The sequence below is a fragment of the Lucilia sericata genome, unplaced genomic scaffold (genome assembly GCF_015586225.1).
Source record: "Lucilia sericata isolate MDLA Ls3-8-SP2 unplaced genomic scaffold, ASM1558622v1 Contig000030F_arrow, whole genome shotgun sequence".
Classification (NCBI taxonomy): domain Eukaryota; kingdom Metazoa; phylum Arthropoda; class Insecta; order Diptera; family Calliphoridae; genus Lucilia; species Lucilia sericata.
Genome location: NW_023994068.1, coordinates 1,183,715 through 1,198,367, shown reverse-complemented (window position 1 = coordinate 1,198,367; position 14,653 = coordinate 1,183,715). Strand labels below are relative to the sequence as shown.

General features: G+C 29.4%; 1 protein-coding gene across 1 annotated transcript in view; it reads right to left on the bottom strand.

Moving 5' to 3' along the window:
- Window positions 1-14,653, bottom strand: part of LOC119611144 (kinesin-like protein KIF21B) — a 213,554-nt gene that overhangs the window by 16,490 nt on the left and 182,411 nt on the right. Inside the window, exon 4 of the mRNA XM_037966629.1 lies at window positions 6,976-7,376. Within this exon, the coding sequence (XP_037822557.1) occupies window positions 6,976-7,376 (401 nt within the window). The remainder of the gene's footprint in view (window positions 1-6,975; window positions 7,377-14,653) is intronic.

Below are 14,653 nucleotides of genomic sequence, written 5' to 3'. Positions count from 1 at the left end.
CTTCAGCAATATTTGTAAACGTAATCTATCCAAATTATCCGACAAATTGACCAAAATTTAGAATTTAAGACGGTAAAATAAAAACAAGTATACAACATCATCTAGAAAATGTAAATAAAGAACTAAAAGTCATGGTGAGATATTTAGTAGAAATCAAAGGTCATGAGTATCAAATCTTTGCATATATCGCGATTATTGTTCGTCGTACGAGTTTAGATGTTATTACAACTTTTGTAGACAATACAATTTAATTTTCCTTAGCTGTGTTACTTAAAATATCAGTTGATTAATACTTTAAAGATATTGTGATACTATTCTTGCATCAATTTGCAGAAAATACTTCATTAATTCTTATTAAATAATTTTTCTTAGAATTTCGGCAAATTAGCACAGTATCTGTTTATGCAAAATTTCAAATAGGTATAGAAGTTGCAATTATACTTTAAATTAAATTTGGAGGACATAATCTACTAAGTACGTAGACTATTCCCACCAAATTCCATAAAAATCGAAATGCGAAATACAGCCTACTTCGTACCGCGAGTTCTTTACATAAAAAGTTCCAATAGAAATATTAAAGGAAGGACGGACGAGTTTGAATCGACCCAAAAAGCGATTTTAAGTTCATGGATGCACCAAAAGGAGAGAGAGAATCCATTATTCACGGTGTTAGATTGGCTAGTGTAAATAAAATAATATTACGGTGTTGTTATGATTTAAATCAACTCATTTAATATGTGGAAATTGTATAGGTACTTTTGCTAAATCCTAAATCAATTAAGATATCGAAAAATACCTTTGTGCACATAAGTATAACCAGTAGATGTACAAATTGCAGTAATAAAAAAATTTCGAATAGTAAAAAAAATTCCACATATTACCAAATTCAAAACAGGGACGATATGTATATTTACATAGTTCATTTAAAACTAGAGATTTTTATGCAAATGCATGTTTGTAGTCAGTAACTCAAAATAACTTTTAACTATTTTTCTTTTCGAATCAAAGAATTTGCTTGAAAATTACATCGATTTGTTGTTGCATATTTTGTTATAAACGCATAAATTGCATATTTTGTTTTTAATTGCATATATTTTGCTTTTTTCTCAAATTTTTATTGAATTTTTTTATTTTTCTAGCAAAAATTGTGTTTTGATTTCTTTGTATTATATATTTTTACAATAAATTTGATATTTATTTAAGAAAAAATAACTAGGCTCAATCTGTAAAATTATGAAATTAAATTTTAGATAGTTCTAATAATTTTTTTAAATCTACACTACTATAGTGGGGCGTTTGTGGCGATGACTTTTAATGTACACAACTGTCTAACCCTTACCCCCATACAAAATATCCTTCAGATTTTGGCTTTAACGTTCATAATTCACTTAAAAACAAATCTCGCGATAAAATTCGAAATAAATAGAGGTTATACAAACATACATCCTCTCGCTGATTATTAGGATAGGACAATTTTTGACGCAATTCCATATATAAACATTCTTTTGGATAATAAATTTTTCATCCAAAATTGTTTAAATATAACGGAATTAAAGCAAATTCTACATAAATTAAATCATATTTTAAATATATTCGTAATTGGTGTAGGGTACCATATGGTCTAAAATGTTATTTAAATTTCACAAAACAATATTTTTAGTGCATATCTTTCACATTTTTAATGCATATTTTCTTATTTTATTGTGCATATTATAAGAGCATATTTTGCATTTTTTAGTGCATGAAAATCTTTGCCTTGATTATTAGCATCAAAAAATATCATGTTATGTTCATTATTAGTATAATAAGATATCATATTATGATTAAATATAGTCCGAATATTTCATTATAATATGGTTTTATTAATAATAATATGATGTTGTAGCATCATATTGTAGTTTCAAGTAACCATGTTATGGTTTCATATAATCATAAATTGGTTTCAAGTAATTATATTACTGTTTCAAGTAACCATATTATGGATTCACATGGCTTCAAGTTACATATTAAACACATGGCTTTAAGTTACATATTAAGCATAGTATTGTTAATCTAATGTGTTCGCCGTAAATTGTTATTTTATATCCACACTTTCACGTCAATATTAGGATAATTTACAATAAAAATGGCAACACCAAAATATTTTTCATAGTAAACCAATTTTGCTTATATCATAAACATTATATGGGTAATCATGTAAAAACCTACCATTTAATGGTTATTTCAAAGTTTAAATGGTTCTAAATATTATAATATGTTTACATAGTTATCATTATTTATTTGTTGTAAAAATAATTATTTTGCAGAGAATCATTCTCAAATTCAAAATTGTCATAAACATATAAATGTTTAAGTAACTAAATATTGATGAAACTTAATAAAAATAACAATTTTTTGGTTATGACAACAAAATATTGTTACAAAAAACATAGAATAGTAGTCCTAACCATGCCGAACAATATTTTTTCGCTACGTGAAGGTGGTTAGACGTTAGTGGAAATCACTGTCTTTTTCGGATGCATTGACTCTATGTCGAACTGCATCGAATGTGTTTGTGAAAACAAGGCAGTACACAACAGTTCGTGCGCGTCATCATAATATAACAGAACATTAAATTTTGATACATGACACTAATGGGTACGGCATTTTCATTATGTCTCGAAGTTAGTAACACATATGTCGTTGTAATGATGTTATCCGTCTATGAAATTAGCTCCTTGAATTTCTTTGGAAGCGGTACATGCTAGAATAGGCTTTTTATAAAATTCGACTCAACAAATTTTACTATATATTGTTATATTGAGCTGTACATTCATCAGTTAAGCAAACATCAATCTCTTAAATATATGTAACTTTTACATTAAAAACTACTATATAACTTATTGCAAGTTACTCGCAATGTGGTAGGGTATGATGTATTCGGATACATTAACATTTCGATTTTTGGAGATTCTTCTATAACAGATTCCCAGATATACGATTTTTTGTATTTAATTCATATGTTGGGATCCCCCTATTAAAAGTCAACCAATTTATTACCCAAATATTTACATGGATGTCAGAGTTCTTCCTGCAAAATTTGATGATTCTATCTCTAGCAGTTTCCCAAATATACGATTTGTTGTACTTAATTCATATGGTAGGTGCCAATTCTCCCTAATGATAGTCCGCCCAATTTTTCCCAAAAGTTCACAAGTTTGAAGATTCTAGCTACAATAGTTTCCTAGAAAAACGAATTTTTGTACTTAATTCATATCGGAGGTACCCGCTCGTAAAATCAAGTCCGCTAATTTATTACACAAATATTGACATGGATGTCAAAGTTGTTCGTGCAAAATTTTAGAATTTTAGTCCGCTAATTTATTACACAAATATTGACAAGGATGTCAAAGTTGTTCGTGCAAAATTTTAGAGTTTTAGCTCTAATACTTTCTGAGATAAACGAATTGTTGTATTTAATTCATATAAGAGGTGTCAAGCCCCCCTTTGAAATTCCGCCCATTTCTCTCCCAAATATGCACATGGATGTTAAAGATCTTCGTGCAAAATTTTAAAAAAAATTATTTTCATATGAGTGACAACAAAGGAGCCTTATTTTTCCCTATATATTTGGTTTTTAGAAAATGAATTCCTTCGTAATAAACGAGGTAGATACAACTGTCAAAGTACACCATTTAGAGTTGCCACAATCCGAAAAAATGTGTACATCTATCTAAGGATTCATTATATTTTTAGGACAAAAAATTAATAAATAAATTTTATATTCATTTTAATCCGTAGTAAATTTATGCGAAATACTCAAAAATTGCACAAACTATTTGTCCTAAATATGCATCTATTTTATCAATTATAGGGAACATTTTACTAATCAATTGAGAGTACAAACATCCCACAATTGTAAATAAAATTATTAAAACTCGATTTTATCATAGATATCTTAATTTTTAACAACTTTCCATGGTAGTGGTTTGGTCACATTTCATAAAGATCATCATTATATATTTCTTATACGACAATAGTAGAGACCTACACGGTATTATAAGTTCCCAATACTGACTGATAAAAATAATATTATACATATTAATTTGTATTTTTGCTACTACTTACAATTTTGCAATCAGAAGTATCTACTTTTGTTGTTTTTGTAGAATTGACTTCACCTTATAAGTGCACCCTGGACAAAGGCATTTCGTTTGCTCAAAAAACGACGAAAATAATACCAAAATACGAAATAAAATGTGATCCCGAATGCAATTTGCATGACAAACCTTTAAATTTCGCATACAATTTTGATGTTGTTTTTCAAAATATATTTTTTCATAATTTTAATTTGTTTTGTAAATTTATTTTATTTTTGTTTATTTTTTAGGATTAATACCAAACACCTTATTACTACATGAAAAAATATATGAAAATTTCATAAATAAAATACATAGGCAATCATGTTTTGATACGATAGAAAAAGCTTATTTTACTTTTGATGCTTTTAAACGAAAACTTTCAAATGTTTTACGAAAATCAAAATTTAAACGTTATCGTAATACAATGTTCGTGTGAGAACTAAAATGTTTTAGAAAAACAGGCTGTAAAATAACCAAAATAACAATAACAAGTAAGAGTGCTATATTCGGCTGTGCTGAATCTTATATACCCTTCACCAAAGTGTATTTAAAATATATTAATTTTATAAAATTTATATTTATTTTATTTTCCGACTATATCATTATTATATCAATAGCAAAACAAAAGAAACAACAACAACACTAAACGAAATAAAACACACAAAAAAATACAAAAGGCAATGAAACCAACAGACATCCAAACATACAAAACGAAATACACAAAAAACAAAATAAACAACGCAATGCAACCAACAGACATCCAAACATCCACACATACATATTTTTTCAAATACACAGTGTTGTTGTTGCTTATTTATACATATGTAAGTTTTTTCTTATAAGCCACATCAGTTTTGATGTTGTTGTTTTTTTCTTGATTTTTTATGACATTTTCAGAGGTTGTCTCAGATTTTTGCTTATATCTCCGTTATTTATGGACCGATTTTAGGAACATATAGGAAACTTTTCGAAAGTATGTCTAACAGAATTTTTGAAGATTTGGATCCCGAAGATATTTGGGGACTTCAGAAAATTGATTTCAACAAACATACAGACGTACGGACACAGCTTAATCGACTCCGTTATCTATAAGGACTCGGATTACATACAGTGAGCAAAAAAACAACTTGTACACCTTTTAAAGTAAATAAAAGTTTAATTAAAATTGCAATTATTTTAACAATATGGGAATAATAATTAAAGGAAATAGTCTTTCTTTTTAAATGCATATTTCATTTTTTATTTTTTACTTAACGCAGAGAAGATTTCTCTTATGATAAGAGAAATTACGGCAAAAAAAATCTGTGTTTATTTAAGTCAATCTGCTGTTTTTTTAAAAATTACGAAAAAACAAATGTCGAAAGATTAAAAAGAAATTATTATAAAACTACATAAGGAAACTAAATCAATACGTGAAATCGCTAAAATAGTGAATAAACCACATAGTACGGTTCATTATGTTATAAAAACATTCTAAACAAATGGATCTTTGGAAAGACCTAGTGGAGGTGGCTGCCCAAAAAAATTAACACTGCTCAATTTGAAAGGAAAATACTTAATTTTATGAAAAAAGACCCGAAAATTTCCGCTGTAAAAATAGCAAATGATTTAAAAAAGTCCGAAATAGTCGATGTGACTCCACAAACTGTAAGGAACTTCCTGCACACCCATAATTCAAAGGCATACGCAGTTCGTAAGAAACCTCTTCTTTCTAAAACAAATATAAAAAAACGATTTGCGTTTGCCAATGACTATGTGAACAAAAATATTGATTTCTGGGAACAAGTAATTTTCACTGACGACTCCAAATTTAAGGAAGGAGAAGCGTTAAATCCACGTAATATTACACATACCATTAAACACGGAGGTGGAAATGTAATGGTTTGGGGTTCTAGGAGTAGGAATAGGGAGTAGGAAACCTTGTATTTGTAGAAGGAAAAATTAACAAAACAGACTATTTAAATATTTTAAAAAATAATTTGGTACAATCTGCCGAAAAGATGGATTTAGAAAATGGTTTTGTATTCGTATAAGACAACGATCCAAAGCACTCGGTTGCTTTAGTTAAGGAATGGTTGCTTTACAAAACCAAAAAAGTTCTTCCTCACCCTCCCCAAAGCCCAGACTTCAATCCGATAGAGCATTTGTGGGCTGACATGAAAACCAAATTGAAAGATTGCCATATTTCCGGGAAAGAATCCCTCAAAAATGCTCTGATGGATATATGGAACAGTATTCCCGCCGATGTAACAAGGAATCTGGTGCATTCAATGCCAAGAAGAATTCAGGCTTTTATTATAGTTTTAAGACTGTACAAGTTTTTTTTGACGGCGAATATTGGCATACTTCTGTTTTCGTTTTTCTTTATATATAATACATAATTATGAAAATTAATTTAATGTACAATTAAATATGGATCTCAAACTTTTTTTATTCAATAAATATAAAACTATTGTCATACTTTTTGCCTTATATATAAATTTGTTTTAATTTTTCAAGTGTACAAGTTTTTTTTTTTTTTTTTTTTTTTTTTTTTGCTCACTGTATATCTATAGGGTCGAAAAATTATATTATAGAAATTACAAGCGGAATGACAAACTTATATATACTCTTTTTACGAAGGTGAAGGGTATAAAAATACACGTGTATTAAATTTACACAGTACCTGTACATGTGAGAGAGTAATATTTCTTATGCTCACTTTTATTTCAATGTTATTAAGCTAAGTTAATTACTAATTTCAAAATATAAAAATTTATGAAAAAAATAATTTTGAGTCGATCTCGGCCGAAATCCTGAAATTATTTTATTTCGTTTGTTCTGGTCAGGAATTTTATGCAAATATGATATTTACCTTAAAGCATCCGCTGGTGTATGAACTGGTTTTATTGATGCACCTACTATTGATATTTGTCCATTTTCATTTTCCTGTATTTTAAAATTTTTTTTCTTGTTGTATGGGTCTAAAAGATCGATTATTTCTTCATTGTATAATTCAATGAACTGGATTGCAACACTAAATTCTGTATTAGCATTATCTGGGTTAAGTTGAATATTATCTTCAATTCTGGAAAATATATGATGAACAGCACGGGGTATTATACCTTGTTGTTGTTCGGATAATTCATAGTCAAATCCTGAGCCCATAGTGTAAGTTTTACCTGAGCCAGTTTGTCCATATGCTAATACTGTAGCATTTAAACCATGTAAGGCTCCTTCAACAAGACGAAGCACACATCCATCATATACATCCACCTAAAATAAAAAGCAATATTTAAAATATTTATATATGTAAACTAGACATACCAAAAAGTATACAAATAAACGAATTATTCTTTGCCACGCCTCCAAATACAAAATTCAAAATTAAATAAAGGAATAAACTCCCCAAAACAAAAAATTAATTAACTCCTCAAATATGCGGACTTATTTTATTATGAAATAACTCCCCAATTTTAAAATTAAAAAAACCCCAACGAAATGAAATAATTCCCTAATAAAAAGAAATATGCGGACTTATTTTATTATGTAATAACTCCCCAATTTAAAAATGAAAAAAAAAAAAACCCCAACGAAATGAAATAACTCCCTAATACAAAGGAATTCTCGAGGATTTATTTCATATATCCCTAATTTATTTCCTAATCCCTAACTTTAAAATGAAATAATTTCCCATTTAAAATTTCGAAATTTTGAGATAAAAAAATAACAAATTATATTATAAAAAGTAGGTCGCGCATACTTTCGAATGGGGCTCCAAAGTTTGATACATTTCAGTTTAGTCGCTTAATAAAGATTTCCTAAATTGCCGGCCTATGGCCGGACGCAAGGACTTTCTCCTCTATGGTATATATATATATATATATATACATATATAAATACGCAAAGATTTTCCACTCTATAATATGACCAACACCGGCTTCGCTTAGTAAAGATATCTCAAATAGCCGGCCTAAGGCCGAACACTCTTGATACAGGGAGAGTGTATTCTTAGCGAAGTCGGTGTCCAATGTACCCCAGAGGATAAAACCCTTGCGCCCGGCCAAAGGCGGGCTATTTCGTGTGATAAAAGTTATATAATGAAATAAAATATTTTTAGGGATTTATATCATTTTTGAATTTTGAAGAATTATTTCATAATGAAATAAACCCCCATTTTAAATGTGAATAAATCCTGTTGACTATAATGTTATTTGTATTTACTGTAAATACTTTGTATGATAATTTTTGTAGTAAACAGTTCGAATAATGTATTTTATGAATTGTATACTTTTCAAAGATTTTCACTTCAATAAAAATCTTTATATAAGTTAAGAAAAATAAAATTGTTACAAATAATAAATAAAATAAATAAAAATTCATTTACCTACCATTCAATAAATTGCTGACTAGTGTCTTATAATTTAAGCAATAGTTCATTTACTTACTTACCTTTCGTAAATTAGCTGACAAATGTCTGCAATATCAAATTTCATGTTAAAAATAAATTGCAAGATTGTTTTGAAATATCTAAAATTGTACTTTAGTTATTAAGAATAAAATAATTTATTAATAAGCAAAATTTGTAATACAAAGAAAGAATTAGAGTTTGGGGTTCGGGAATTCCCGGACGGGAAATTTTTGTCGGGAATTCCCGGGAAATTTTTTAAATATTCCCGGGAAATACGGGAAATTTTAAATTAATGTATTTTTGTCCACTTTTTTGTAAAAACTAGCGATATTTAAATTTTCAACGATTTATAACAAAAAATAAATTAAAAGTGTTGCGATTTCATAATTTGTTAGCGATTTTGGTTATTGGTAAAGTTTGCAATACTGAAAACATCAAACAAATCAAAACAAACAAAAAAATTAAAGTTGTTGGCGCATTGTTTATTTTTATTTTGTAAAAATATAAATTAATGTAAAACTTTGGAAACAACTAAATTTAAGTACACGTAAGTACATATATAATAAAATTAATACTTAAATACTACATATTTCTATTATTAAAAAGAATGTCGGGTGTATGGAAACATTTCTCAAAAGTCGACCAAGGTGCTCAGTGTAACATTTGTCCGAAGAAGCTAAAAACGAATGGAGGCAGCACAAGTGGGCTTATCCGACACCTTTCTATTGTACATAAATTAAAAATTGACAACCAAACAACTCCTGAACAAAATAATATAACATCAAAAGCCAGTCAAATTATTCCTCCACGCCGTGAATCATTAGAAATTACAAGTTTCTTAGAAACTGAAACACTGCCAGCACAGGTTTCAAAATTGGCAGCCTTAGATGGTCTATCAATACGTACGATAACAAGAAGCTCATTCATCCGAGATAGTTTTTCTAGATTGAATATGCCATTACCAAAAAATGAAACCGACGTAAAAAATATAATTTTGAAATATTACAAAAATGTAGCAGACAGCATTATAAAAGAAATTTCAATTGAAATTTAAAAAAATGGAAGATTTTCATTAGTATTAGATGAATGGACAAACGTTTCACAACGAAGATTTCTAAATATATGTTTACATGGTAATGGATCATTTTACAATTTGGGATTAGTACCTATAACAGGAAGCTGTAATGCAAATAATATAAGAATGTTGGGGGAAAAACGTCTAGAAGATTTCAATTTGTGTTTTGAAAGTCACATTGTAGCAACTATATCCGAAGGACCCAATGTGATGAGACGGTTTGTGGCAGATAGTCCGGTAGAAGGCATTTTTTGCTGGAATCATTCCATTCATTTGGCCGTATTAGAAGTTATTTATATTAAAAAAAAAACAGTTGTACTTGTTCTGAAAGTGAATATGATTATAGTGATGAAGGGGTCGAAATGGAAATGTATGATATTGTTAGTATGTTTATTGTTTGAACCTTTTTCAAATTACAATGTCATCAAAAAGTTATAAAACCAATTTTGACACATTTAGTTTTATAAACAAGGATAAAAGTAATTACCTAAACTAGTAAATATATTAGTCAATAAACTAGTTCATAAAAAGGTCAATAGACTAGTCTGTAAATTACTCTGTAGACTAGTCAATAGGCTGATATGTAGACTAATAAATATACTGTTCTGAAGACTAATAAATAGACTGGTCTGTAGACTAGTCTACAGACTAATCATTGACTACTCTTTTAACTTGATTGTGGACTAAAATCATTTAAAAAAGTTGTATTGAAAAATTTAATCAGAAAAATAGTTCTTTGTATAAATTGAATTATTTTCTTTATTTCAGAGAATTATAATGAAGCTATTGATAAAATAAGGAAAATAATCAAAATGTTCAAAAAAAACCCCTTTAAAAAATGCCACTCTTCAAAAATATGTAAAGGAAGAATTCAATAAAGAGTATCATCTAATCCTAGATATACGAACTAGGTGGAACAGTATGGTTGGCATGATACAATCATTTCTAAAAATTAAAAATGCAATAAAAAAGGTTTTAATAGATTTACATTTATCATCATTGTTTGTTGAAGATTATGTCCCACACTTGGAAACATTGGTAAACGTTTTGAACCCTATAAAAGATGCAGTGGAAGCATTAGGCAGGCGTGAAACCAATTTGATAATAGGTGATGCTATTATGAATACACTTTATGAACAGTTATTATCTGTTGATTCTATACTTTCGGAAAAAATGGTTCACACAATAAAAAGTAAAGTAAATGAAAGATATAACGACAAATTGATGTCATTAGTAAATTATATAAACACTTCACAACACAATAATATTAACATAACAAAGACAATGTTAAAATCCTATGCAGAGCAAATGTACAAACGCATATTCCAAAGTACTGAAATAACATCGGCTGAAAGTGATGAAGATATTTCCGCTGTACAAGTATATCAATGTTTTAAAGAAAAGTTGGAAAACGCCATTAATGGGGCTAAAGAAAAAACAAGAAATCCGAAATTAAAAACAGACAACTAAAATCAACTGTAACCAAATAAAAAACAACAACAAACATCAACAATAACCAAGAACGGTCTTCTCATAACGAAACAGAACATAGATCAGGGCATAGAACGCAATAACGACTTAACAGACTTAGTCAAAATACCTGACGTTGTAAGATCTCTTAGAGAATTTTCGGGCAACAAGACTGAATTTAGTTCATGGAAAAAAAGTACAGAAAGAATACTGAAAATTTACGAACCTCTTAGAGGAACCGCTAAATATTTCGGAATACTTAACGTAATTCGAAATAAAATTGTTGGCGATGCTGATATCGCCTTAGAAAGCTACAATACCCCACTTAATTGGAAAAGTATAATAAAATGCCTGACTGTTCATTATGCAGATCAGCGTGATTTAGGTACCCTTGAATATCGGTTGATATCAATGATCCAAGGTAACAGCTTTGTACAAGATTTTTATAAACGAATCTACGGTCATTTGTCATCAATACTAAATAAGATTGCATTCTTAGAAGAGAAAATTATAGAAATAAAGCACTTGACACTTTTGTCAGAGGCTTAAGAGGTGATCTACCCAGATTACTAGGCATTAGGGAACCAAAAGACTTGCATGAAGCTTTACACTTATGCTTGAAGTTAGACAACAAACAATTTAGAACACAACAGGCACTAACAAAATTCCGCCTCCTATTCCACATAGAAAATTTAACAACACCTATCAAAACCAACAATTCTATCCACAACCAGCACATATTCCCCAACCCACAGGGGGCAGAATCGAAATTTTTTGGAAATAAATCTGGTATTTCTAAACGGCTGATCCGATCGGTGTGAGCGTAGCCAAGGAGTATTCGAGTTTAAGTTTTGAAGATGAACCCCGCAGATGCCCCAGGGACGGCGCTGTGGCGGCTCAAAGTAGGGTACCTACGACATGTAAAATTGTTAAACTCGTGCCATTTTTTTGTTTTTCATCCAAATACAAAGATTTTTATATTTTCTGAAAGCGCTCGACGCTTTCTTATCGCTTACTTATCTCTTATAATATCCGAGTTATAGGCATTTAAAAATTTAGTGATACAAAATTTACCATACCTTGGTCCGCCTTTTTTTGAATACCGGGCGTAATTTTGGACCAAATGTACGTAATTTTGGACCAATAATATACAAAAAATTTCAGATCAATATCATTTACAGATCCAAAAATATACGTTTTTTAATTTAAAAATTCAAAAAATTTTAGATTTTTGCCGTTTTTTTGCCAAAAATGTGTCTTAACTCTTTTATTAATAAAATAAAATTTTCTTTAAAAACATATAACAATTTTATAGTTTTCTAAAAGGTATCTTTACGCAGAACGCTTTGGCGTAAAAAACTTGTCCTATTTTTTGAAAATGTTGCCACTGCGTCCTTCCGAATATGACCTATTTTTTATCAAAACTTCAACTTTGGGCGACATGTTCTAAAATCCCAAAGCTGGGATCAGAATACTGAAAGCAGTTTTGGAAACCTCAATATGTTTTATATTTAGTATTTTCCCAGCCCTGAAAGAAATGTGGACCCTATGGGCAAAAATGTAAAAAATCCCATTTTTGGGATTTTCATTCCTATTTTTGGGAATTGCGGGATGCCCTTTGACCTTTTCAATTTTTTTTGCATTTTCTTATTTGAAATGACAAATTTAACAAGCGTTGAAAATTTCGTTGAGTTTTGTTCATAAATAAAGATTTTGTCTTATATTACATATTTGTTAAATTTCTAAAACTATGATTTATATCAAAATTTTAATAGGGTCGCAGATAGGTACAACAATTTAGTCCATATTTATCCCATAATATCATTTTTTAGTTAGATATGGAAATTCTCGACCCTTTACAAAAAATTTCAAGCCAATATCTCAATTACATTCAAAAATATGTTCATTTAAACCTGTGTCCTTTAATTTCATCTTTTTCATATTTTAGTATTAAGTATGACAGAACATACATTTGGTGTTGAATAAAATATTTGGACAATTTTTAAAAATTATTTAGTTAATTATTTTATTAAAGACTATAACATTGTATATACAATAAAAAAAATATAATTTTATTATGAGCCACACACAACAACACCTAAATCACCCCACACAAACCACCTTTCCCGCCCACCGAAACATAAAACACAATTTAATACAATATCATCAGTTAGTATAATAGCTTTTTTTATTTGAACTGTTTATCTTAAACATAATACAATTAATTCTTACAACCTACTTATATAGTTAATTCCTAACACTACTTATTTTCTATAAAATAATCTGTCATATCGGTATACATATCCAGAAGGTAATATAAGTCCTTTAAATCTTCCTTGTTTTGAGATGATAGAGTTTCATAACAAATCCATCTTTTTCGCATAGTTGAAAGAACAGGATCAGAAGATAGAAGTAAACTATTAAAAATATCTTCATTCTGTGATTGCCGGGAGCATTTTCTTGAGCTGAATAGTTGAACATGCTTAAAATCTCGATTCCTCGCTTCCAGGGCTTCTTCTGTTAACTCTCCAAGTGGAAGAATATTCGATTCAATTATTATTTGACCATGACACAATACTTTGTGTACTGTTGGTGTTAGTTCCCTCCATGGATACAGAGATACAAGTAATTTAGAAATTTCAGATGTATATTCCCCAAATCGATTTCCATTAATTTTATGTTTACTATTCAGTGCCATTAAAATAGTGTTAACTCTTCGAAGCAACTCCTTGTCGATTCCAGTTATTTTTGAAGTAATTTCAAAATCACGAAAAAACCTTCTCGCCGTATTACCGTCATTTGTACTACCGCAACTTTGAAGTGGTTTGTCGATGTTTAATCCCATCTGAACTTGAATTCTTCTTGGATTCTGCTTTTTTCGGCAGCTCTCAGTTCTTTCAATTCTTCATTATTTTTTGTTGATTTAGTAAGATTCTCTGGCACACTTCTATATTTGAGGTCGTATGCTATGTGTAAAAAGTAATCCAAAAATCGTATTCTGGCATGAAGTGGTGAAATTCCGAAAGACAGGACTTCTTCATTAATACTTCTGCTTTTGTTTATATTTGAGAATTGCGACTTTTTTTCATTACATATTGAGCATCTCCAGAAGGAAGAAGTTTCTATTATGGCATTGCTGACCTTTCCATCAATCATTGTTAAGCTTAGCTGATATGATACGTTAATAGAGAATTCCTTTATTTTTATGCAAATGGGCTCCAGTGCATTTATTTCATCTTTTAAATATTCCACTAAATCTTTTGTTGTTTTCTTTGACTCCTTTATATATTCAAATCCAATGGGTCTACAAAAATTTTTTGAACCCGGAGTTGTATTGATCCATATATCTTCAAATGAATTTCCGATGCTTGACGATGATGGATTAAGGGAATATGAACGAATTCGTAATGGCACTAATGATGACATAAATACACTTTTGTAGTCTGCTAATGTCCGACTTCCACAAGCTTCTTTGTTTTCTGGAAGTGCTGGTAAACCGTCACATCCCCACTTACACATTAAGACAACATCACAGTTATGAATTTTCCTTAGTTGGTCTTCTGAAAAGTCTGACACAATTCTTGATGCTGTGTTTTC